Genomic DNA, 25,513 nt, shown 5'->3' with positions numbered 1-25,513 from the left:
AAGTTCCGGAAGCCAGAAGTCTGACTGGTTCCTTCTGGAACCGTCCTCCTAGCTTCTGGTGGTTGCCGGCCATCCCTGGTACACCTCAGCTTGTAGAAGCTTCCCTCACTCCACCTCTGCCTCCGTCATCACATGGTCTTCCCTCTGTGGCTGTGTCTCTGTGTGCCCTCTCCTCCTCTTGTAAGGACACCGCTGGGTTTGAGGCCTCCCAATACTCCACTTTGATCTTGTCTTAACTAGTTACATCTGCAAGGATCTTATTTCCAAATAAGGTTACATTCTGAGGTTCTGGGTGGGCGTGAATGTTGTGGGGACACCCTTCAGCCCAATACAGGGCGCAACAAGATAGAAGGAGCACGGGGCCCTGATGCCGCGGTGTCCCAGGCCGGCCCTGCACTAACTAGCTACAGACATGGTGAACTGAGGGAAAGGGGCTTCTCCTTATTGAAGCCACTGTCACTTTGATCATTCAGAGATCTGTGGTCAAATCTAATTCATGCTAATTCAAATTTAATTCCCTCTAATTCTGAGGGAGCCCCTCAGAACCCCTTGTGCCATCTACACATCTCTCTGAGGGGGGATCCATGGGTGGGGCACTTGAAGGGACGCTGAGTTCTTACAATCAGGGACAAGGTGAAAAACTGAGAGAGCCTGGTTGCTGGAGCCTGAGGAGGAGGAGCGCTGACACTTGCCTGGATGACATATGTGCTGAGCAGCACTTCCTGTGCTGAGCGCTCTGGTGTGAGAGGACTAGCAAAGGAGTCAAGCATCCAGGGGGTGAGTGCCAGGGGTGGCATCTGGGGAGGGGTTGTCCTGGGAGCTGGGAGCATCAGGAGGTTGGCGCTGCTCAGGGACCTGGCTGCCCTGGAGATGGTGGGGCTCTGGGGTCTCTTAGCTCTGTCTCTGCTGCCCACTCCAGTCCACATGGCCCCACAATGTTCTTTGACCTTCTCCATGCATGACCCTGGGGGAGACATAGGTTCAAGGTCTCTGTCCTCATCCCAGGCTCTCAGGGAGCCCAGTGGGCAGCAGTGTGTGCCCTGCCTGTCTAGTCACACAGACCAGCTCACCTAGAGGTGAGTGGGCCCACACAGCCTGTCCACTGCACTCTACCTACAGCAGGTGCTAGAGCGTTGTCCGGGGGCAGCTCTGCATCTGAGCTGTAAGGATGGAATTGGAAGTCTGACCTTGCCTGTCCTGTCAGTCTTGACCAAGGTCAAGGCATATCCAGAGGTGGTCCAGCAAAGACTCCTAGATCCCTAGTTCTCTGGTGGCTGCAAGAGCAGCATCTTCAGAGGTGCTTAGCAGGGGTTGGAGAGTGAGCAGGGCCCAACTGACTTCTGAAGTGAGGCTCACTTTGACATGATCTGGACCTGGGCTTCCACACATGGTCGGACTGGGTAAGGAGGTGCAGGATGACCTGTGATGAATCACCACCCTGTCCTGTGCCTCTATTTCCCCTTTAGCCTGCCCATGAAGATCCCTCCTTGGAGGAACTACCAAAAGGCTGGGAAATAAGCATTTTTGGTTCTGAGAACAGCTGGAGAAAAAGGGGGCAGGGGTAGCTCCTTCTCAGCCTTCTCCCTGGAGCTAGCCCAGAAGTGCCCCGATAGAATGCTGGGGCCTGGGGAGTGGCCTCCCTCTGGGAAGGTAGGGGTGCTGGGTAACCCACCACTGAATCCAGGGGTACTCCTGGATGATGGTGCACTATGGCAGCCCTCCTCTGCAGTGTGCCTTTGTCTGGTCCCCAAAACCCCTCCAGTCTAAGCTGTTCAGGTCTTTGGAAGGCCAGGTCTGAGGCCAGGCCAGCTGCGGCCACACAACTTCCTAAGCAGGAATTTTGCATGTCCACCATGGCACCAAACCCAAAACACAGGTCTTGGGAAGGAGCCAAGACAAGGATAGACTTCCCTCCTTGCCCCAACCCCCCACCCCATTCCACCATCTTGGCCCCAAGAGCCCTTAGGGCTCTGGTTTGTCCTAACTCATATTTCCTAGAACCATCTGTGTCCTGGAAATGTGTGTGCATCTGTCTGGAGGTAAGTAACAGGGGCTGTAGACACGCAATGTTCTTTACTTGCACTTGAAGTCTGGTTTGCTCTGGATCCTCTAATTAGAGGCTCCCAGAGCCAGGGGCACAGTGGAGCCCAAGCTCTGGGAGGGGCCTTCTCTTGGGAGGCTGCATGGCCCCTCAACCTCCATAGCCCCCACTCCCTCCTTCTGGGAAGCTGTGAGAGCTGCAGGCGCCAGCCAGAAGGGCCCATTCATTTTCTCTGCCTGCTCAGCCCTCACATGTCCTTATAGGGTAGAGGCTGCAGCCAATGCAGCCAGCGGCGGAGGCCAGGCTGCTGGGAGTAACAGACAGGGAGGCCTCAGAGGGGCTCCCTGCTGAGGGTGCCCAGCTGCCCTGGGTGATGAGTCTTCATCTTCCCAGACTCCCTCTTTAATCACATGTTTTGTAATACCTTCTTTCTTTTTTTTTTAATTTTTTTAATTTTTATTTCTCTACAATAGTCACAGATAGAGAGAGAGAGAGAGAGAGAGAGGCAGAGACACAGGCAGAGGGAGAAGCAGGCTCCATGCACCGGAAGCCCGATGTGTGATTCGATCCCGGGTCTCCAGGATCGCGCCCTGGGCCAAAGGCAGGCGCCAAACCACTGCACCACCCAGGGATCCTTCCCCCCCTCCTTTTTTTTTTTTAATACTTTCTTTTCTATCCTAAAATGAAATTTCCAGATAATATAACCTACTTACCCACATGATTTTAAAATAATCGTTATAATGCCCTAACTGTAATAAAAAGAAGAGATCAAAGGGAAGGAATTTATAAAAAAATAAATCTATTTCCATATGTAAGCACTTGGGTTGGCTACACCGGGAGACATTAAAAGTTGGATGGGTGTGGCCTTAAGGCAGCCACTGTGACTGGCCCAGGTGTGCCACGCTAGCAACTTAGTATTGCTGGTGGTGGTGAGGCCATCTTTGATGTGAGTTTTCAAAATGATGAGCAGTTTTTGGTCAAGTTCTGAACTGGACCAAGACCAGTCTTATCCCAGACACACACTGCAGGACATCCAGTGTGGCATGGTCCCACCAGGAATGCCTCTTGGGTTCCCCAACCATTATGGAAATGCCAGATGCCCCCACCAATGTGTGAAATGCCTCCTTCCTTGGGGCAATTGTGCCCCTACTCTGAAAACCATGGCTCTAGGCCATGGAAGTAGACAGCATATGAATGTGAATTGACCAAGTCCAGTCCCAGGAGCTAAAACCTGCTGTGACAAGAACATATCTCCTCTTGAAGTACTCTTTTGGTGTCATATGCCCCAAATTCAACTCCAAGTGGCTTGCTTTTTGCTTACACACAAGAAGAAAACTTGTTGCTCATGGAACTTCAAAATCTGGAGCTGCCTCTTAGCTTGGCTTTCTCTGGGTTGACATCATCTTCAGGCCACATGAGGAGTGGAAGGGAGAGCAGTTCCCAGTAGCTGGAGCAAATGTCCCAGAACTGGGTCTTATTGGCTGGGATTGGCCTGATGTGAGTCATGGCTTTTTCCCTGACCCAGTCACCATGGCCATGGGTGGAGGGTGCTGCCTGATGTCTGGGCTGAGCCCTAGCCTCAAGGAGAAATGAAGACAAAGGCACCAGTTACCAGAAGGAATGCAAGTGGTGGCTGGGCTGCAAAGTTTATAGAAGTTCTCTAGAGGATGGGTGATAAATGAGTGGATGGGCTTCTCCGATCTTCTCTCATGTGGTGTAGAAGTATGAGCTAAATCTGGTCATTTACAGATTTAATTTCCACAGTTTGGTTTGGTCACACTGGCCTCCTCTCAAATGCAGTGCTTTTCTGTATTCCTTATTAGTATCAGCTCCACCACTAGAGCATGACAATTTTGAAGCAGAGGCTTGAGAATATGAAGGGACCAAGCACAAAGTACATGCTCCCATTTGGGCCTGGATTAGACCTTTACAGACTCCAAGCACTAAAAAGGTTGTGGTGCTTTCACCCACCACTTTCCTTGCCCTCATTAAAAATAAAAAAACATTTCTAAGCCACAAAATAAATGGAAGGAAGTTTAACAACTTACTAATTTTTCCCGTGAGACTGCTTCAACTACATGTTGATCGAATTATTTTAAGAAAAATGGAATTATTTTGTCCTGGGCCTCTGCTAGGCTGGCTCTAGCATGTGATGGGAAATCTGGTGCTGCCGGTCTCCCCTGACCCTGGAGCATGATCCTCTTGCTTTCCCCCTGGCCACTGGTTGAGGTGCTAGAGCACTGAATGATCACAGGGCCCCTGAGAGCACTCGAGAGAGGAGAGGCTGAGGTACCTGTGTTCAGGCCACTGTGGGTCCGGCCTGCAGCCTGGAGAATCCAGGGTCAGGATCGCCTGGATGGCATCTACTCATAGGCACTGTCTGTTCAGGTACTGTCAGGTCATGCGATGTCACCACAAGCCACTGTCTCAGGCTGGGGGCCACAGTGGGGTATTTCCCAGGGTAAGTGGCCTCTTGGCTCCTCAATATGCTCATCTCAAAAGTTTCTAGGAAAGAGAGCAAGAAGGATCTCATAAAAATGGACTACTACCAGTTAGACAAATCCCAAGTCGTTTTTGATGGTGAATAGCAATTGCAATAGTGCGTGTAGGAGAGCTGGAGATAGGAAGCCAGTGGGCCTGGTACTATATAGCACTTGTACTACAAAGAGAGACCCATCCAAGGGACCATTGCAGGAAAGCATTACTGCTTTCTGCCACTTGGTCCATTGGTTTGGTTTCTGAGGACTTTTCCTTTGGGGAGTACATTCTGTCTCTAGGTATATTCACACTCTATCGATAACAAGGTCCTGCATTACCCTTGGAGACTTCCATCTCCTCAGGATGGCTTTTGCTGATGGCTATGCTGCTGGGAGGGGTCCACACTATCCCCGTATCCAAACTCCTTTGAAATGGCAAGGGGATGCTGGTCTTCCCCTTGGGGGGCAGCTTTGTACAGGACAATGTTTCTCAATGTGGTCCCATATCCACCTGTATCACAGTCATCTGAGTCTGAGCTAAACTTGCTGGATTCTTAGTTGGACTCCAGATCTACTGAATCATTGCCATAGTGATGAAAATATAAGCAAAAGCAAAAGCAAAAGAAAAGACAAACTCTGTTGTCACCCAGATCTGGGTTTGAGTTCCATCTCATAACGTATGATGTATCCTTATCCTCTCTAGGCCCCATTCCCTGGGGATAGTAATATATTTACCTCACAATATAGCAGTGAGGATTAAAAAATGGCAAGGTGAATAAAGTGCTAAATATAGTGCCTAGCCCATAGGAGAAAAATACAGGTTTGCCACCATCTGTCCGTCTATCCAATCATCCAATACTTACAGAGTGCCTTCAATGAACTAGGAACTGCTCTCGGCAGCAAGAATACAGCAATCAGAAAAAATAAGCCCCTTGTCCTCATCAAGTTTACATGCTAATCGTGTAAGTGCCATGGAGAAAAATTAGAATCACCAGACTCCCCAAGCTAAAGCAATTATAATTGAAGAATTATTATTTTTAAAGATTTTATTTATTCATGAGAGACACAGAGACATGGGCGGAGGGAGAAGCAGGCTCCCTGTAGGGAACCCAATGCAGAAGTCGATCCAGGACCCCAGGATCACGACCTGAGCCAAAGGCAGATGCTCAACCACTGAGCCACCCAGGCGCCCTATAATGAAAGAATTATTCAATCAGAAACAAATACGCTTTATTTATCAAACACTGTAACAGGGACTTTGGGAGATACTTTGAGGCTTGCCCTTAAGGGGCTTATTTATAGACTGGCTGGGAAACAAACATCCTACAAACCACTGAAAAACAAATCGCCTTGCTAACCCTGTGGTGTACATGCCCGAGAGCTGACTGGAAGAGAGACTGATTACTGGGACTGGCAGTGAGGTGTAAGTGAATAACCTCTCCTCCCACCCCACAATCTTCTAATCCAAGAACGAAGGAAGGACTTTGCTTAGGGATGCATCAGCAGCCCTTATTTCGGACAGGCTGATTTATACTCAACATAAGCAGAAAGCTTTTGATGCTTGTAAACCTCTTAAATCTTTAGAACATGAATCAGGGCTTCCGAGAGAATGGCACAAGAGTCAGAGGCTGCTCACTCCAGGTCATGGGAATGTGACTTGGTGGGAAACTATCTCTGTTCAACTTTTGGCCAAGTCCCAGCTCTATGTTAATGCCTGAGATCTTTGAAGGTAATTATCTCCTGGATGCAATTTTATTATAAATACATAGCCTACTGATTTGGAAAACACTGAATGCATGCACCAAAGCTGCTGCCTGGATCCAAGCAAATGGATGGGAAATGTCCATCAATAGTGGGCTGTGTTGTAGAGTCTCTGGGTATTAGAAAATACTGCTTTTGGAAGACATCCAAATGGCCAACAGACACATGAAAAGATGCTTAACATCACTCATCATCAGGGAAAAAGAAATAAAAACTACAATGAATTACCACCTCCCACTTATCAGAATAGCTAAAATTAATAACACAGGAAACAACAAATGTTGGTGAGGATGTGGAGAAAGAAGAACCCTCTAGCACTGTTTGTGGGACTGCAAACTGGTGCAGCCACTCTGGAAAACAGTATGGAGTTTCCTCAAAAAGTTAAAAACAGAAGTATCCTATGGCCCAGAAATTGCACTGCTAGGTATATAACCAGAGAAATGAAAACATGAATTCAAAGGGATACCAGCACCTTGATGTTCATACATTGTAGCACTATCTACGACAGTCAAATTATGGAAGCCCAAGTGTCCATCAACTGATGAATGCATAAAGTAGATGTGGTGTATACACACAATAGAATATTACTTAGCCATAAAAAAACAAAATCTTGCTATTTGCACTGACATGGATGGAGCTACAGTATTATGCTAAGTGAGATAAGTCAGAGAAAGACAAATACTATATGATCTCACTTATATGTGGATTTTAAGAAACAAAACAAATGAACAAAGGGAGAAAAAAGAAAGACAAACCAAGAAACCGGCTCTTAGTTATAGAGAACAATCTGATGGTTACCAGGGGGGAATTGGGTGGGGAAATGGGGGGGAAAGAGGTGATCGGAGTTAAAAATGATCTTGTGTTGATAACTGGGTGTTGTATGGAAATGCTGAATCACTATATTATACACGTAAAACTAATATTACACTATATGTTAACTGGCACTTAAATAAAAACTTAAAAGAAGAAAATATTGCTTTTGTTGACAAAAGTACACCAGCCAGTAAAACAACCTTTCTGAAAAGGTGTATTAGCTTAAGAATGTGGAGGACACAAACTAGGAACAGAATCTGAGTATAGGATAGGCATAAAAAAAAAAAAAAAGGCTATTTGCCATCTGTCTGTTGCCCCTTTGGATCAAATAAGGTAAGGCCAGAAAATTAATAGGCTGGAGACTAGCTTAGTGGAAAGGTGAACTGGAGACATAACTATACAAATGGGTCTTGATGTTGAACAGGTCATGTCACTGTTACAAGTGTCCTCATGTGTGAAATAAAGGGTTAGGCCATACTGTTCTAATTCAACTAAAATTTAGTTAAGGCCTACTTAAATAGGCTCTAGGGGATCCCTGGGTGGCTCAGCAGTTTAGCGCCCGCCTTCGGCCCAGGGCGTGACCCTGGAGTCCCAGGATCTAGTCTCACATCAGGCTCCCTGCACGGAGCCTGCTTCTCCCTCTGCTTGTATCTCTGCCTCTCTCTCTCTCTCTCTCTCTCATGAATAAATCAAATCTTTAAAAAAAAAAAGTGCTAGGCTCTTTAATATAGATCTACATTTAAGATCTATGTTTAATATAGATAATAGCATCTATCTCCGAGGGTGGTGGTGAGGAATGAGTACATCAATACTTGTGATTCTTAAGTGTCTGGTGCCTAGTAAGGATGTAATAGTTAGCCATTATCATTTAATCCCTGTAACAACCTTGAGGTGAACGTTATTTCTTCTGTACAGATAAGAAAACCACTAAGGGATAAGATCAGGATACGAACCAGCCTGAAGCCAGAGCCCAAGATCTTCCTGTTACGCAGTTTGGCTCAGAAGGGCCCCTATGGCTTTTAATTGTAACAAAGGAGAGAATAGAAAAGGAATTTGAACTTTAGAAAATATCATGCTAAGCACCTTCTAAAGAATTTTCTGTGGACAGTGGAAGTGTTGTCTCATTTATGATAAAGATAAGGAGGTTGGGGAGTGGTTTGGGACAAAGCTACAAAAGCTTCTTTGCCCTGGCGCATGAGCCCAGGCTCATTTCTTCTTGTCTCATGGCAATGATAGATTTCAGACACGATCTTCCCTATACACCCAAAGCCTGGGTTTTCCAAGAATAAAACAATTGAAAAATGGTCCTTAGTAGAAATGCTTTGTCACTGCAGAAGAGGAATGAGAAGAGACAATTATAGATCCCCAGAGAAAGCAGCTCTGAGACAGATAATCACCAATCACTCCAATGAATTAATCACCTCTGATGTGCTCATGGACTCTGTCCCAATTGTTGTTAGTGCTCTCACCATTCCCAACACAGGCAGTCAATGAATATATGATCATTCTGTATGTGCTAAGGTTATAAAAGTAAGCAGTACGAATGAGGGGGAAAATAAGTCAACTCGGCAGTGTATGATTAGTGTGAGGAGGACAGCAGGGGGCAACGCAGGGCACTGGGGAAGCAGAAGGAACCAGTCCTGTTCGGGTAAGGGAGGGTAGATGAACTGGAGATACTTGAGGCTAAACATCCAGTCAAGGGTGAAGCGTGAGTTTCTGGTGTAAATTATCAGACGGAGGGGTTGTCATTAGCTCCAAGTAGAGGAGGCTGGATGTACGTTGGATATACTGTTTCAAGCACCTGTGAGGCACCCGAATGGGGATGCCCAGGGAGTGGCTGGATGTGCCTGCCTGCCAGGAGCTCAGATGAAAGGATGTGGATCAGGGAGTCGCGTGGATCAAGTGGATGAAGGTGTGGGATGGATAGGGCTGCTTGAAGAGTGGGCTGACTGAGAAGACCAGAGACCCAATTCTGAGGAAGGCTGAAGCTCCAAAGCAGTCAGAGGGAGTGGGACCTGCCAAAAACCCAAGAATCCCTGCATGGAGAAATGCTCAAATTAACTATTTTTTCAATTTATGGTCTCATCATAATCTGATCCAAGTGGCCATTTTACTTCATAGCTTACATTTTTTTTAGAGTTATAACCTCAGTATTTCAGACCCATTTACAAATCCTAAATTGCACTGCTTACCAGGAACTAGGGCCGACTGCTCCCTGAAGTTCAATATGCTAGTTTGGAAGGAATTTAACCACTTTGGCCAGAGGCCCGTGAATGTACCACCTCTCCTGAACTGCTCAATTTTGGACAGTGACATCATTGAGAGACTTCTGTTTTATCAACATTTCATATATTAAGGGAAATGTTAGAGATAACTGTCTGAAATGCAAGCAATGTTAAGAGCTTGAACAGGAAGGACATAGCTAATGAGAAACTAGGAAATGAGATAATCTCTTTTATAGAATCATCTGATACTGAGGAAACAGGAATTTGCAAAGGAGGGGATACAATGAAATTAACCAATGAATGGAACCATCTTTTGGGATCAGTAACCTTTGGACCTGAACCTAGCAAAAAAGTTGTGGTGGATGATTATAGTAGGCTAATCTATCTGGGCGCTGGTTTCCTTTAACGATAGTTCTTCCCCCACAGACTCAGAAGGCTATAGCCTAAATTAAAAAGTATAAGGATTAAGGCTAGAGCAAAGAACCATTCATGTATAAATGCTGGAAATAACCTACCTTTATTTTACATGAAGACCAAAACACACACAAAAAACCCCCCAAACTCCTCAAATTTAGCTCTTATTGCTATGTCCTAGTACATGAGAGATCTACTTTCATATGCCAAGAACAAGAGATGGGGTGGTTGTCAGAATAATGACCTGGTCTGCTTATTTCAAAAGCCCAACATTTAAGTAAGGCCTAATAATACAGAAATCAAAATTGTATTTGTCAAAACTCATCAAATTGTATACTCTTCAAGCCTCTGCATTATTATATTTAAGTTATAACTCAAATTAAGAAGCACATGGCAAAAAGAGATAGAAGGAGAGAGAGAAAAAAAGGGCACATTATCAAATGCTGTAGCTAAACAATTTTGTATCTCTTGTCCTCCACAGGGTCAAAAGCAGGAAATAATAGGCAAAGCTGACTTCTAAATAATGCTTCCGAGCTGCCTAAACAGACATCTCCCTTGGGCACTACAGGGACTTCTTCAGTAAATGATGGCACCCTGTGCCCTCAGTCCAATTTTAAAAACTGCAGAGAACTCTTGGAGTGAAGAACAAGGGAGGGGTACCTCGGTGGCTCAGTGGTTGAGCATCTGCCTTGGGCTGAGGTCATGATCCTGAGGTCCTGGAATCGAGACCTGCATTGGGCTCCCCGCAGGAAGCCTGATTCTCCCTCTGCCTATGTCTCTGCCACTCATGAATTAAAAAAAAAAAAAAAAAAAAAAGTGTTGATTTTTATTTTTTCCCATTATTTTTCAAATAATTGACAAACTATTTTTTTTTCATTAATATAAAAATCATGTCCACTCATCCTAGCCATCAAGGATTTAGCTCCTTGGGTTTAGGCATTTCATGGTGAAGGAGAAAGGGTATTAGGTCCATTTATTTAAAATCAAGGCTGAAAAGCAAATGAAAAAGTCCTTGTCCATCTGGAGATTTTAATATATTTATTTGAAAACCAAGTTCTGTGAAAGAGCACACTAAATAATCATATATCTTCTCTTCACCAAAGACTTGGAGACAAGGTTCTTCGGGTCAGCGCAGAGGCAATGGTACATGCAGTGAGTAGCAGGTCTCAGCATGGATTTCTTCACAAGCATCTCCAGTACAGGCCTGGACAATCTTCTTCAGATGAGCAATGAGATCCTTGGGAAGGAAATAGGGGGGACAGCTAGGGTCATTCTTTGTTAAAAAAAATTTTTTTTTCTTCTATCACTAGCTGTTGAAATCTAAAACTAGCTCCTAACCCTGCCTATGCAGTCCTAATATGCCAGTCTTTGCTAAGACAAATTATAGTTTTTACACTCCTACTAAACTGAATATTTTATCCTTTTGAAAATTAATCAGAATCCAATTTCTGGGGTGCCTGGCTGGCTCAGTTGGAGAGCATGTGACTCTTAATCTCAGGGTTGAGAATAGAAGTCCCCGATGGATGTAGAGTTTACTTAAAAAAGAAATCCAATTTCTACTTCTAAGCCATCTTGTAGTTAGTTGCCTTGAAAGACTTAATCAGGGGGTTTGCAGTAAGGAATGGTGAAAGGTTTGGGGGGCCAATGTGAGTCTGTTCAGTTGCACATAGAGACTGAGTGCTTATGTATCGATACCACCATGTACTGGTTGGGTAAGGCTTAGGAAATCATCAAAGGCCTAAAGATAATTCTCAAAAGCAATTTTACATAGAGAGAAAGTTAGTATAAATCTCCCTCTCTCAAAGGTCCAAACACTTTCAGAGGCTTGAATACATTTTCCTACTAATGGCAAGGTTTCTGCCTGAATACTTATCTGAGATTTCTGTAAAAGCTTTCATTAATTGCTAATCAGTATGTAACACTCAAGGTGCTAGATTTTCAGCCCAGCATTTAAATGTATTTTTCTTTTGTCATAATGTAATAAATGATACTATTCTTATTTTCTTTAAAGAGTAGAAGAGTAAATTCTTTTTTGTTTATATTTGTAAAAGGGTGGAATAAGAAAACCTTGCTTATATAGTTTATATGCATCTTCAAATATGTGATGACTATTCAAAAAATGGGTGAAAATAAGAACGACAATTTTATGACATTAGATTATTCCAATCTTTTGCATCGAAAGACCTACTTGAACACTGTTAGAACACTGGCATAAAAATTTTTTTCAACTGGACAAAGCTTTATAGTCTAACTGACTCCAAAGTACCTTTAAGCACCGTGTCTTACACACATTACATGTTCAATAGCTACAGTGAATAAATGGCTATTAAGGCTTTTAGTGCCAAAAGCCTTTGCCACCAAAGGGAAAGGAGAGAGAGATGAGTCAGTGATCCATAAACTAGTACTGGCCATAAAGGTAACTGATCTATAATAAGGGGCTCATGTCAAAGTGTAAATCAACTCTATCATGAGCAAACTGTCAGTTCAGTTGAGTTTTTTTTACGGTGAGGGAGTAAGCCAGTTTTTTCAACGAAAGAAGCATTGAAAAAGTAGACTAACATTTTGGAGCAAGCTCCCTACCTCTTCAAGGACTCAGGAGAACAGTTTTTAGCTACTTTGAATAGCACTGGTCAAACACTAGAGGGTAGAGAGAGAGTCAAAGGAGAAAAGAAAAAGGAATTGAAGGTTATATATGCAGGAAGAAGTCAAAAAGAGGGGAAATTTTAATACCATTTAGGTACACAGGGTTTAAGCACAAAGAATGGAAAAAGTAACACAAGGCCATTTATGATGTATTGACAGATTTCCCTTGATAATACAATTTCATTCCACACATACCTCTGGTTCTTAATCATCGATATACTCAAATGGTTCTGGAGGTTCTGGCTCTTGTTCTTCTTCCTCGATTTTTGGGCCATGGGCTGCCACAGGTTCCACCAGCTCTTCAATGTCTTCACTGGTATCCTTCAGGATGATGATGCCTCCAATGGAAAGCTGTAAATACAGAGCAGGGAATGAAGAAGCACAAATTCCCCTCATATTTTCAGACTGCTCCAGAATCTAGAGTACATATTTATTAAATGATACCTTAATACTACTTAAATGATTTGGAAGGAAACAACTGAAATAGAACTACACCTCACTAGACAAGACAAGGAAACCTGGGCATGTGTTCCTGTGTGACGCTACACCCATGACCAACTGTTCAACTGTGAGAAGCGGCTAGTAAGATCTTCCTCTTCCACTCCTTCAGGTTAGTCTGAGGACTAGATGACGAAAGCAACACCAGTATACATTACAAAAGATAAAGAAAATTGTAATCTATAAGAAATATTTATAAACTTAACCCAGTGGCTCTGGATGGTGGAACATGTGGTGCTGTTCTATTTAGATGATGCATCCCAAATGGGGAATAGTATGTCCAGCACTGCCTTGGTCTGACTGTAGGGAGAATGTTTACTGTCCAAATATGGCATTTTAATGTCTTGCTACTCAACACGTGTTCCTGGATCACTAGCATCATTATAACCTGGGAGTTTGTTAGAAATGCAGAAAACATAGCAGGACCTAGATCTACAGAATCTGCACTTTAACAAGATCCACAGGTGATATGTATGCACATTAAAGTTTGAGAAGCAGGGCAGCCTGGGTAACTCAGTGGTTTAGCACCACCTTCAGCCCAGGACGTGATCCTGTAGACCTGGGATTGAGTCCCACGTCAGGCTCCCTGCATGGAGCCTACTTCTCCCTCTGCCTGTTGTCTCTGCCTCTCTCTGTGTGTGTCTCTCATGAATAAATAAAATCTTAAAAAAAATTTTTGAGAAGCACACTACTCTAATGGATACTTTATTACTTGTGAGATAACTATCATTTTGGACACAAAAGATAATCTACAAATGAAAAGCCAATTTCTCTCCAGTGAATTCAGAATGACAGAGTGAACAATATAAATATCACAGATATACCCAATGTTTTCTACTTTAATCTACAAATCCTTGTGATACAAGATGAGGTAGTAGATGAGAGCCAAAAAAGAACTAGACTGTAGAAGCAATTTTTGTAAGCCCTCTCCCAAACATGTTAGCAGGAATTCACACACCAAACTATTCACCCATCTCTGTGTGCTAATCTTATTCTATTTGCTTGCCTGTGTCAAAGGAAATGGAAAGCTGCTCTTTGTAATTAAATCAGTCAACAGTGGCAGGGCACATCTGGAAAAACATTATTTCTACCAAAGCAAATTACTGGGAAGGAAAAGAAGCATAAGCACATTAGTCAAATGATTCACATATATACAAATAGCTCTGCAGTAAACCTAATCTGATTTTTACTCATTGGAACTCTGTCCTGCCATGCTATAGAACTGCTATGCCTGCATGAATTTCTGCGCTATTTCCCTTCTCTCAACACACACATATCCATACACATTAATTTCTAACTCTTTCCTGCTTTCTTTGAAGAGAGCCATTTTATGAATGGACCCGCCTTTCCTACCAATATTCACTCAAGAGCAATCACAGTAGAAGGCCACTGTCCTAATCCTCCATGGCCTAAAAGTTTACCTGAGCCTATAAAAGACCAAACGGAGATGAATGATCTACCAGAACAGAAGATATACCTATGTACACAAAAAGGACTTCCTATATTTTTGGAAACAGATGGTTCCAGGTTGTAACAAGTGGAATGAAATAATACAACTCAAATCCTGCAATATAAACAACATAAGGAAAGAGCCTTATAGCTACATAGTTCAGTTTTTGTTTTTTTATAAGTAATCTCTATACCCAACATAGGGCTTGAATTTACAACCCAGAGATCAGGAGTTGCATGATTGACTGAGCCAGTCAGGTGCTCATGACCTTTTTACCATCGTAAAATGTTTTCTTTGTCTCCAGCAACAATTTTTCTCTTAAAGTATATTTTGTCTGATGTTAGTACAGCTTGCTCTAGCTCTCTTTTAGTTACTTGTTTGTATGGAATATCTTCCCATCGTTTTGCTTTTAATCTACTTCAATCTTTGAATCTAAGGGGTGTGTGTGTGTGTGTGTGTGTGTGTGTGTGTGTGTTAAGATTTTACTTTTTAAGTAATCTGTTGAACTTACAACCTGGAGATCAGGGGTTGCATGCTCTGCTGACTAAACTAGCCAGGTGTCCCATAAAGTGTGTCTCTGGTTGAGAGCATATAGTTGGATCATTTTCTTTTTTATCCATTTGACTCATCTCTGCCCTTTAAGTGGTGTGGTTAGTTCATTTACATCTCATGTGATTAAGGGCCTCTGGTGGCTCAGTTGGTAGAGTATGAGACTCTTCTCTTGGGGTCGTGAGTTCTAGGCCCATGGTGGGCCTAGAGCTTATTCCAGAAAAGACATCTCATGTGATTACTAAGATTTACTCCTGCCATTTTGCTCTTGATTTTTCATGTCTTATATTTTTGTTCCTCAATTTGTCCACTGCTGGCTTCTTTGGTATTAAATAGATATTTTCTAGTGTACTAGTTTAATTTCCTTATGGTTTCTTTTAGCCTGTTTTTTGAATTATTTTGTCGGGTGGTTACCTTTGGGTAACAATTAACATCATCTTAATTTCACTGAAAAATAGCAACTTAATTTCAACAGTATACAAAAACCACACTTTAAGATAGCTGTGTTTCCCTACTCCTTTGTGTTGTTCTGGATTGAATGTTTGTGTCTCTCCACCTTGCAATTCATATGTAGAAATCCTAACCCCTAAAGAGGTAGTATTAGGAAGTGGGCCTTTAGGAAACAATTAGGTCATGTGGGTAAAGACCTCATTAATAATGAAATTAGTGCCCTTATAAGGAGAGATGCAAAAACAGCTTGTTTTTTTTTCTCTCTCTCCCTCTCCTCTCTGCCACATGAAGATACAATGAGAAGGCCATCCCTAAAGTAGGATGAAGGCCTTTACGAAGAACCGAATTGTGTTGGCACCCTAACCTTGGGACTTCTAGCCTCCAGAACTGTGAGAAATGTCTTCTGTTTAAGCCGTTCAGTTTTATTTTCTTAAAGATTTTATTTATTCATGAGAGACACATAGAGAGAGGCAGAAACAGGTAGAGGAAGTAGGCTCCCCATGGGAAACTCGATAAGGGACTTGATCCCAGGACCTTGGGTTCATGCCTTGAGAGCAGAAGGCAAATGTCCAACTGCTAAGCCACCCAGGTGTCCCTAAGTCCTTAATTTTTTTTTTTTTTTTTTTTTTTAGTCCTTCAGTTTTAAATGGTAGGTGGCAATCTGCTACAGCAGCCAGAACCTTGACATTATTTAATGCATATTTTAACTTTACATTTTTATACAGTGTGTCACATCAACTTATGATTTATACACTTTATACACTTGTCTTTTAAACCAGACAGAAAAGTTACAAACAAAAATACATTTATACTATCTTTCACATAGTTTACTTACATAGTTATATTTGTTACAAGTGCTCTTTGTTTTTTCATTGTGGACTCAAATTATTGTCTAGTGTTTTTTCATTCCAACTTGAAACATTCACTTTAGTATTTCTTGTATGGCAGATTGGCTAGCAAAAAATTCTGATTTTTTTTATCTGGAAAGGTCTTAACTTCACCCTCATTTTTGAAGGATAGTTTTGCTGGATAGAGAAGTTTTGGCTGAAGTGTTTTTTCTTTCAGCACTACAAATAATGTCATCCTACTGTCTTTGGCCTCCACGGTTTCTGGCAATAAATCAGCTGTTAATCAGTGAGCATTTTTGATATGTAGATTACTATTATTCATAAAATCTGTTAAGTTTCCAGCCATTATTTCTTCAAATATTTTTCTACACTTTTCTCTTTTTTTCTCAGTTACCCACCATCCCATTTTAGGTGGCTTGGTATGCCTAATATTGTTCTACATGTCTCTGAGGCTCTGTTCATTTCTCCTCACCCTTTCTTTAAGTTGTTCCTCAATTGACCTATCTTCAGGGTTGCCCAAGTCTGCTCAGAACAGCTGCTGAGCTCCTTTAACAATTTTCATTTCAGTTACTGGATTTTTTTAACTCTACAGTCTCTACTTGATCATTTTTTATGATTTCTATCTCTTTGCTGATATTATTTGTTGATACAACATTCTCATACTTTCCTTTAGGTCTTTAGACATAGTTCCTTTAGGCCTATGAACATATTTTACATGGGTGATTTAGTCTGCCTATGAAGTCAAGGTTTTTATTTCTTTGGATGTCTTGTAATTTTCTGTTGAAACTGGACATTAAATTAATATAGTGTGGCAACTCTGGAAATCAGGTTTTCTCCCTTCCCCACCTTTGTTGTTGTTGGTTTGTTTTGTGACTTTTCTGAACTTCTTGTATAAAGTCAGTATTTTCTCCTATTTGTGTCCATGGAAGTCGCTACTCAACTGAGTGGTCAACTATGATTGGACAGGGATTTCCTTGAACACCTGGAACCAAAAGGTCTCTCAGTCTTTGCTGAGGGGCTGTGTGTGTATTAGGGAAGCACACATTCAACAGTTAGCCAGGGAGCTGGCAACTCTTCCTTAGCCTTTACTTCTTGTTGCACAAAGGCAGTCTTTTGACTTATAGAGAGATAACTGTTACAGTGTCTCCTTATTCTGAGCAAAGGCTTAACATTTAATTTCCAACCAAAACATACCAGTCTCATATGGCCTCATGATATGTAGCATATACTCTGCTGTCTTTAATTCTTCATAATTGTCAAAAACATCAGGTATCTTGTACACTTAAAGTATTCACTAGTTGTGCACTAACATATCTATTCTCAATATACCCCACTTCAGTTGGCAAAAGCAGTTTCTAGACACTGTTAGGATACATTCTCTGTAAACATTCCCACTTGGATGAACTAGGCTCCAGAGAAGACACTGACTACATTTAAGGTATCCATTGGTGATTCTATCAATTCATTCATTAAACACTACAGACGAAGCAGTATTAGGTCCTTGCAACAACAGAATTAATAGGAGGTGAGAAAAGATCTTCAAGCTGTTCTTGCCTTCCTGGCCTAGTTGTCTTGCTACCTACAGATGTGTGGTGACTTGCCATCACCATCAAGAAATATTTATTGAGGATTTCCCATGTGCCAGACATTGTTTTAGGTATTTTACATATAATGACCTATTTTATCTTTACAACATTCCTAGGATGTGGGTAGTACAATGGCTCATTTAATAGATGAGAAAATTGAAATATGAAAAGATTAAATGACTTGCCTCAATAATATAGCTAAGAAATGGTAGAGCTGGGATATAAACTCAGTTCCACCTAACTCTAGCTTTTCACCACTAAATACAGCCATATTCCATCTCTGTCCTTGTCTTCTCTAGCTGATAATCTAGTCAGGTAAGATCCTGGCTCGCAAGTATAGGTGAGAGATGCCTTCCACTCGCCACCATCAGGGACCACTTTCTGATAAGAATAGTTTACTTTTTAAAGAAATCTCATCTATGACATTTTAGGCAGGTCCAAGATCTGGATGTATTAAATGTGCTTACTAATGGCTTTTTAGTTTTCCAGTTTCAAGAACATAGAAATTACTGATTTCTCAAATTACTGATCAGCATTTGTTTCTAACCTTAAACATTCTTCCTTAGAAAAAAATTAAATGTCAGGAAGATTCAAATTGTAAAATTCAATACTCCAAGTACTTGTGTATTAACTGTATTACCTTGTTCACTCTTTGTCACATTCTTTTTTTTTTTTTTTTAATTTTTATTGATTTATGATAGTCACACAGAGAGAGAGAGAGAGGCAGAGACACAGGCAGAGGGAGAAGCAGGCTCCATGCTGGGAGCCCAACGTGGGATTCGATCCCGGGTCTCCAGGATCACGCCCTGGGCCAAAGGCAGGCGCCAAACCGCTGCGCCACCCAGGGATCCCTCTTTGTCACATTCCTGAGTTAGGTATAATTCTTATTTTACAGTAGAGGAAACTGAGGTGGAGAAAGGTTTAGTACCAGACCTAAGATTATGAAGGCTGTAAGTGGTAGAATCAGGATTCAAACTCAGGATGTCTGGTCCCAGCGTCTATGCTCCTAATCATGATGCTCTATTAGGAACTTCTATAGTGTAAGCTTCTGGTAGATAAAAGGATGTTTGTAGGGTTACCCACAGGAAAAAAAAATCTCTTCCAAATCTATATGAAATAGAAGGGAATAATACTCTTTTGCTAAGAGATTTATTTGTACTAAAGAGCTTTCTCCACTGCTTTGGATATTTATCCTCTGTCAATATACCACTGTCCCATGAATTAATATCCCACTAGTATATAGCTAAGGGCCATTGATAACTTACTGGTTTGAAAGGCTGGTATCTACAGGTCTCTGGCATGGTCAGGACCTTAAGCTGGGCAGGCATAACTCGGGCTGGATTATCCAATAACTGGAAGTTTGGCTCAGGTTCTTTTTTCTTCTCTTTTTCTTCCTTTTTCTCTGCTTCATCCTGGAAAATATTTTAAAATGGCCCAACAAAGGTTCACTTCTCTTCCATATCACTGAATAATGTTTTACAAGTTTACTAAGCAACTCTTAGGTACAAAAGGTAGCTAGGATTAGATATAATGAAAGTACAACCAAAGTCATACTAGATTCAGAGGATGGAGAGGATAACTGTGCTTAGGGATGAGAATGTTATATAACTAACTTGGTTTTAAAGCATGAGGTTTTTCTAACCAGAAGAGACCAGAAAAAGAGGATATTCTCTTTGCTTGAAAGGGCCTTTTTTCCTCCCACCATTATCTTACTATCTGAAAATTCTACACTGCCCTTTAGTTGTCATTTGCTCCAAGAACTCAAGTATCTTCCCATTAAAACTAGAGGAATCTCTACGCTTGCAATGGGATACTTATTTAAAGGAAGCCAAGAGCAAGGTATGGTAATGTTCACTTCAGGAAGAATCTGGACCATGACAGTATAGATATATCAACCCACATGGCCACCAAATTATACCTACCACTTCCATTTTCTCCTCCTCTTTTTTCTCTTTTTCTTTTTCCTTCTTTTTAGCCTTGGCAGTAATAGATAACACAGCAGTGGAAACCTAGAGGAAGTGAACAGAGTATATCATAATCCCTTACCTATATATGAAGGTACAAGCCCAAAAAGAACTCAGTTCTACAGTACTGCTTTGTTTCCTGGCATAAGTATCATAAAAAATAAAATTATTAGGGAATAAATGGGAAAAGCAAGTAGCACACTTATTTACATTATTTACTACTATGGTCCTCAGGTGACTCTTGAGTTCCTAGAGGCTTGAGTCAGCATATCACTATATATATATATATATATATATTTTTTTTTTTTTTTTTTTAATTTGTAGCCTACCTTGGATGTGAGTTTGCGATCATGAGATTCTGATATATATAGGTGCTGCACCCTTTTTTACTTCATAGGGAAAGTACTAGAGAACATAAAACTTTTCTCCAAACCTGGTCATAAATACATTCTTACTGAATTAGATGTCCTACAGTTGTAACACACAGTGAGTGAGTGGTTAGTGTAGAATTACCTTTCCAGATGGGTCTCACTGAAATTGAGGGTGAAAAGGGACTCTGAAAGACTGGTAGTATTGATTTTGTTTCTGATCCAAAAGCTGAGAGTTTGTAACAGAGCTGATGAAATGAGATGTTGTCACAGGATATTCATCATCCACCACCCTCAAATTTGGTCAATTATATAAATTTCCCCATTTACAAAGTTTATAGCAAAAAATCAACAACTGGCTAATATGGAACACTACCTTGAGGGAAAAAAAAGCATTTTTCTAAATATACAGTATCAGAAAGGATAATTTTACTGAGAAAACATTGGGGGGAGTGCGGCTAATTCACTATGGTTTGATTTAACATACACTGATGAGTGTTCTCATACATTGCTGATAGAGGAGTAGAAGTTGTTAAATGTATTTTGAAAGGAAATTTAGTTAATACCTATGAAAATAAATAATGTACATTATTTTTTATCATATCTAATATTTAACCTATAGATATACTTGCACAAGTTCACAAATATACATGTATAAAAAAGCCTTTTACTGTAGTCTCATTTGTAATAATAATTAATAGAAATCACTTAAAATGTCTATCAGATGAAGGAGGAATCGAGAAGAAAAATAATGGTATATATACATAGAGGGATTGCTCTGCAGCAAAAAACGAGATCCATATACACTGACATTTTAAAAATTTTATTTATTTAAGATTTTAATTTATTTATTCATGAGACAGAGAGAGAGAGAGGCAGAGACATAGGCAGAGGGTGTCCCTACATCGACATTTTTAAAGACCATTATTTTGTTTGTTTTATATTAAGTAGGCTCCATGCCCAATGTAGAGCTTGAACTCATAACCTTGAGATCAAGAGTTGTATATTCCACTGGCTGAGCCAGCCAGATGTCCCTTAAAGATTAATTAAAAAAAAAAAAAAGATTTTATTTATTCATGAGACACACAGAAGCAGAGACACAGGCAGAGGGAGAACGCCCTGACCCAAAGGCAGATGTTCAACCACTGAGCTATCCAGGTGCCCTAAAGATTAACTGTTAAAGTAAAAACAATAAGCTGCAGAATAGTACACCAAAAGTAATTCTATCTGTGGTATAAACAGTATTGATATGTGTGGAGAAAACATCGGGGGAGGGGGGATGTTCACAAATTATGATTCCTGCAACATGGGACTTGGATGACCAGGAGAGAAAAAAGGCTTTTACTTTATATTCTTGTATAATGTTAGATTTTACCATAAGAAGTATTACTTTGAAAATACCTAATTTAGGGCAGCCCAGGTGGCTCAGCAGTTTAGCGCCACCTTCAGCCCAGGGTATGATCCTGGAGACCCAGGATCGAGTCCCACATCAGGCTCCCTGTATGGAGCCTGCTTCTCCCTCTGCCTGTGTCTCTGCCTCTCTCTCTCTCTCATGAATAAATAAAATCTTAAAAAAAAAAAGAAAGAAGAAAATATCTAATTTAAAACACAAAAATATTTAAAACAAACCCAAGTAAAACACTAAGTAGCTTCTATGTGTAAGTATAAATGCTGCTCAAGAGAACACAAACCTACCTTTTCCTTTTCTTTTTCTTTTGGTACTTCCAGAGGGGCAGGATATGCAAATGTAGATGGTTTACAGTTTGATTTATACTGAACTTTTGGCATCTGAAGAAATAAAAGAATTTTTCTCCTTAGGTTAAAAGAAGCCAAATAAAGATTTAAGAATTCTATGGTCTTAAAAAAAAAAAAAAAAAAAAAAAAGGAATTCTATGGTCTTTGACAATGCAAAGGAATGTCAGAAGTTTCAATCCAGGCTAAATGTTCTCTTACAGTACTCCCTTATGAGTATCTCTCTTCTTACTCTGAATTTGTTATGAGGTGTTTTACAGAACTACCTGCAGCACCCTAAACCTTCCTAAAGCTCTGTGTTTGTTCACAGGCACCCCTTGATCTCATCTTTCCTGGCCGTGCACCTTGCTTCAGTGGATTAAGTCCCACTCATGTGTGAGTATCTGATCAACTGTTACGTCCTTTATAAAGTGTTATTTATCTAACCTCAATACCTAACTTTATGCCACTCCAACCAACCTACACAAGTCTGTACAGTTTCTACACCACATCATGATTCCTCCATATTAAGAGTCTAACATGAGCCTAATGAAAAAGTCGGTTTCATATTGCTTAATTGACTAGGTGTTAAATACACTAGTCTGAATTCTTCTCTATTTATCCAATTCACACTGATAGAGAATGGTAACAGGCATCACATTTACTAGGATAAGGAATCTTGTCTCTTTCATCCCACTTTCCTTGTAAAGAATATAAATAGAGATCAGAAAATTATGTGCTATAGGAAAAAGTCCCTATAGATCACATAGGACATTTAACCACAATGTTAAAGGTTAGGGATTGGGAAATCTAAAGATTCTTGTTTTGAACTTCAGTATTAAATAAAATTGGTGAGAGTGGTATATAAAGCCTTTTCGTATTTTTGTATTTGCCCTCTCTCTTACCATTCCCTCTCAATTGCTTCATCCAAGGTTACAGTTAGTAAGGAGATTTAATTTTCAAAACTTCCACTGACACACCCCATTCAACAAGGTGATGACTCAGTTTAAAGGGGAAACACAAAACTGGTAAAATGCCAACTCATCTTTAAAATTTCATGAAAAATCCTTGTGAGTGGGTGTTTAGGATACAGTGAAGAAGATACACTATAAAACTAAGGTGTCACAAACATACCTTTAAGTCCTTGTTAAGGCCAATGACACAGGTAGGGGTATAAGCCAATGACAGGAAGTGTGAAAGAGGAAACCAGAACCAGAACTGGGTAAAGACAAGAACACCAACTACAGAAGGCATATGGGTGTGCCCAGTCCTGGACTGTAAGGAGATTGTGACATTATGACCACCTGTAGAAAAAGAGAAATCATGAACATGAATCCAGTAGGGCAGTATAAAGATTCCTAAGTATTACACTAAGGAAACATTTGGTGATTATTTTAAGCATACAGTTCATAAAACTGATACGGAGTAGATGGAATTTGTTAGCCAGTGAACTAAATAGAGTCTCCAAGAATGGAAGTGCTGTATTTTAATTGGAATCAGTAAATCTAGACTTCTTCCTACATAAGTAGGAATTTTCCAAAAACAAAGCCTAGAGGATATCAAAACTGAACACTGAATTAAATATTAATCTATATTATACAGCGGGGTTTTTAATGTGCTAACAAAAAGTAAAATTTCAGTACACATCATATTTGCAAACAACAGCAAAGAGGCAAGAGGTAGATACTATTTGCTTAGTTTACTCTTTGTGCTTTAGTTATGTCCAAATGCAGGCAGCTCCAACATTAACTAGCCTTGTGGACTTGGACAAATCACTTTACCAGTAAAAAAGTCTCTTTTCCTATTGATAAAATGAGGGTTTAGGCTTGAGCACTTGAACTAGAACACTACTAACAAAAGAAAACTTTTAATCTCCGATCTTTGATTCAAATGACTTTTTTTTTTTAAAGAAGCACAATATGTGAAACAATGAAATCAGAGCTAATTCGATTTAATTTTAAGTTTGGGCTGTTGGCTGAATGGCTCAGCTTGTCTTGTTCACCCACCTCCTGCCACATCCCCTCGACTATCCCTTTTGGGAGTGCAGAGAAACACAGTTTGAGAACTAGTTGAATAAGAGCTAAGATCTAAGCATCAGTTAGACAACTGGATCTTTACTGGGCCCAAGAAAAGCTGAGTTTCTAGGAGGCTATTAGGGGTTGCAAACTTGAATGCCTTTAGGCACCAGTCAGGCAAACAAATGAGAACATTTGGTCTGGAGGCAGTGGGGAATTGAAGCAACTGGAAAGTTCATGCTGTTTTTAAAGAGAACATGCTACTAAGGGTGTAGGTAGATTCAGTGTCACTAGGTAATTTTGTTTTTAAAAGCAGACTCTAAACTGGATTTTGTCCAAAATTTTGCACAATTTGTGAGGCAGGCAAACATGTTTAAATCTGATTTGGCACATGGGCTGCTCTATTGCACCCTCTGGTCTATTTAAGTGTTAATGCAGGAGCCCAGAACTCAAAGACACCAATCTTTTAGTTTATACAAGACAGCCTATAAAAACGGGGCTTGTCTGTGCCTCGTTGCCATCCTAATTTGTTTTTTTTTTTTTCCACCATCCTAATTTGAATTCCAATTCTGGATCCCTATTGCTCACATTTCACTGCTTTTTTTTTTTTTTTTAAAGATTTTATACACACACACACACACACACACACACACATATATATATAGAGAGAGAGAGAGAGAAAGAGAGTGAGCGTGTGTGTGCACACAAGTACAAGCAGGAAGGGGGAATAGCGGAGGGAGAGGAAGAAGCAGGTTCCCCACTGAGCAGGGAGCCCAATGTGGGGCTCGATTCCAGGACCCTGGGATCATGACCTGAGCTGAGGATAGACGTTTATTTTTTTTATTTTTTTTAAAGATTTTATTTATTTATTCATGAGAGACACAGAAAGAGAAAGAGTGAGTCAGAGACACAGGCAGAGGGAGAAGCAGGCTCCATGCAGAGAGCCCGATGTGGGACTTGATCCCGGGACTCCAGGACCATGCCCTGGACTAAAGGCACACACCAAACTGCTGAGCCACCCAGGGATCCCTGAGGATAGACGTTTAACCAACTAAGTCACCCAGGCGCCCCACATTTTACTTCTTTTAACTTTAATCTCTCCTAGGTGCCTCTACATTAGTCACGGAGTACTAATTTCACTAAACTAAAAAAGCACTTTAATTTTTTGTAAGAATCAGGGTTCTACTGTTTAACCAAATAATCTAGATTTTATTTGGAAAAATTCAGGTATACTTTGTTTTTGCAACAGGTCTGAGTTATATATGCATTTATTGTCTGCTTGTACTCTAACCTCCACATTCACTGAGTGCTTACTATATATTGAATTTTGAACAAAATACTGAAAGGGATCCCAAGAAGCCTCTAATCTAGTGGAGAAAACAGATAACTAGATAATTAAACTAGGGCATACACAAGCATTATGAGAATGGAAACCCGGGCACTGGTGAGAACATACAGCTAAGCAGGGCACTAACCCGGGGCGAGGCGGGGTGGGCAGGAGAGAGGGAAGGCTGCTCAGAGAACGTGATACTTGATTTAAGTTTTGAAGCTGAATTCCCTTTAATTCCAATGAAATCCATTTTCTTCAGACTTAGAAACTAAACTAGCCTTTTGTTCCAACAGTCTGTGATTTAATACAAAACAAGAAAGAGTTTATCCTATTGATAGTGTTTACACAGT

The 25,513-nt window shown here is 40.9% G+C and overlaps 1 protein-coding gene and 1 long non-coding RNA gene across 2 annotated transcripts in view; one reads left to right on the top strand and one right to left on the bottom strand.

The window, feature by feature from the left end:
• The first annotated feature begins 17 nt into the window (after nt 1-17).
• LOC111092481 lies at nt 18-10,513 on the top strand. Its single transcript, XR_005378799.1, has 3 exons — nt 18-180; nt 627-777; nt 10,213-10,513. It is a non-coding gene; the product is annotated as an uncharacterized LOC111092481 (long non-coding RNA).
• Nucleotides 10,514-10,746: 233 nt separating this feature from the next.
• Nucleotides 10,747-25,513, bottom strand: part of PSMD1 (proteasome 26S subunit, non-ATPase 1) — a 93,231-nt gene continuing 78,464 nt past the window's right edge. The window contains exons 20-25 of the mRNA XM_038574162.1: nt 22,953-23,122; nt 21,783-21,875; nt 19,678-19,764; nt 19,021-19,167; nt 12,570-12,725; nt 10,747-10,968 (exon numbers count right to left, since the gene is read on the bottom strand). Of these exons, the coding sequence (XP_038430090.1) occupies nt 12,579-12,725; nt 19,021-19,167; nt 19,678-19,764; nt 21,783-21,875; nt 22,953-23,122 (644 nt within the window). The 3' untranslated portion in view covers nt 10,747-10,968; nt 12,570-12,578. The remainder of the gene's footprint in view (nt 10,969-12,569; nt 12,726-19,020; nt 19,168-19,677; nt 19,765-21,782; nt 21,876-22,952; nt 23,123-25,513) is intronic.

This window comes from Canis lupus, chromosome 25 (assembly GCF_011100685.1).
Source record: "Canis lupus familiaris isolate Mischka breed German Shepherd chromosome 25, alternate assembly UU_Cfam_GSD_1.0, whole genome shotgun sequence".
In the NCBI taxonomy this organism is placed as follows: domain Eukaryota; kingdom Metazoa; phylum Chordata; class Mammalia; order Carnivora; family Canidae; genus Canis; species Canis lupus.
The sequence above is the reverse complement of the archived record's forward strand: the minus strand, read 5'-3'. Positions and strand labels throughout refer to the sequence as shown.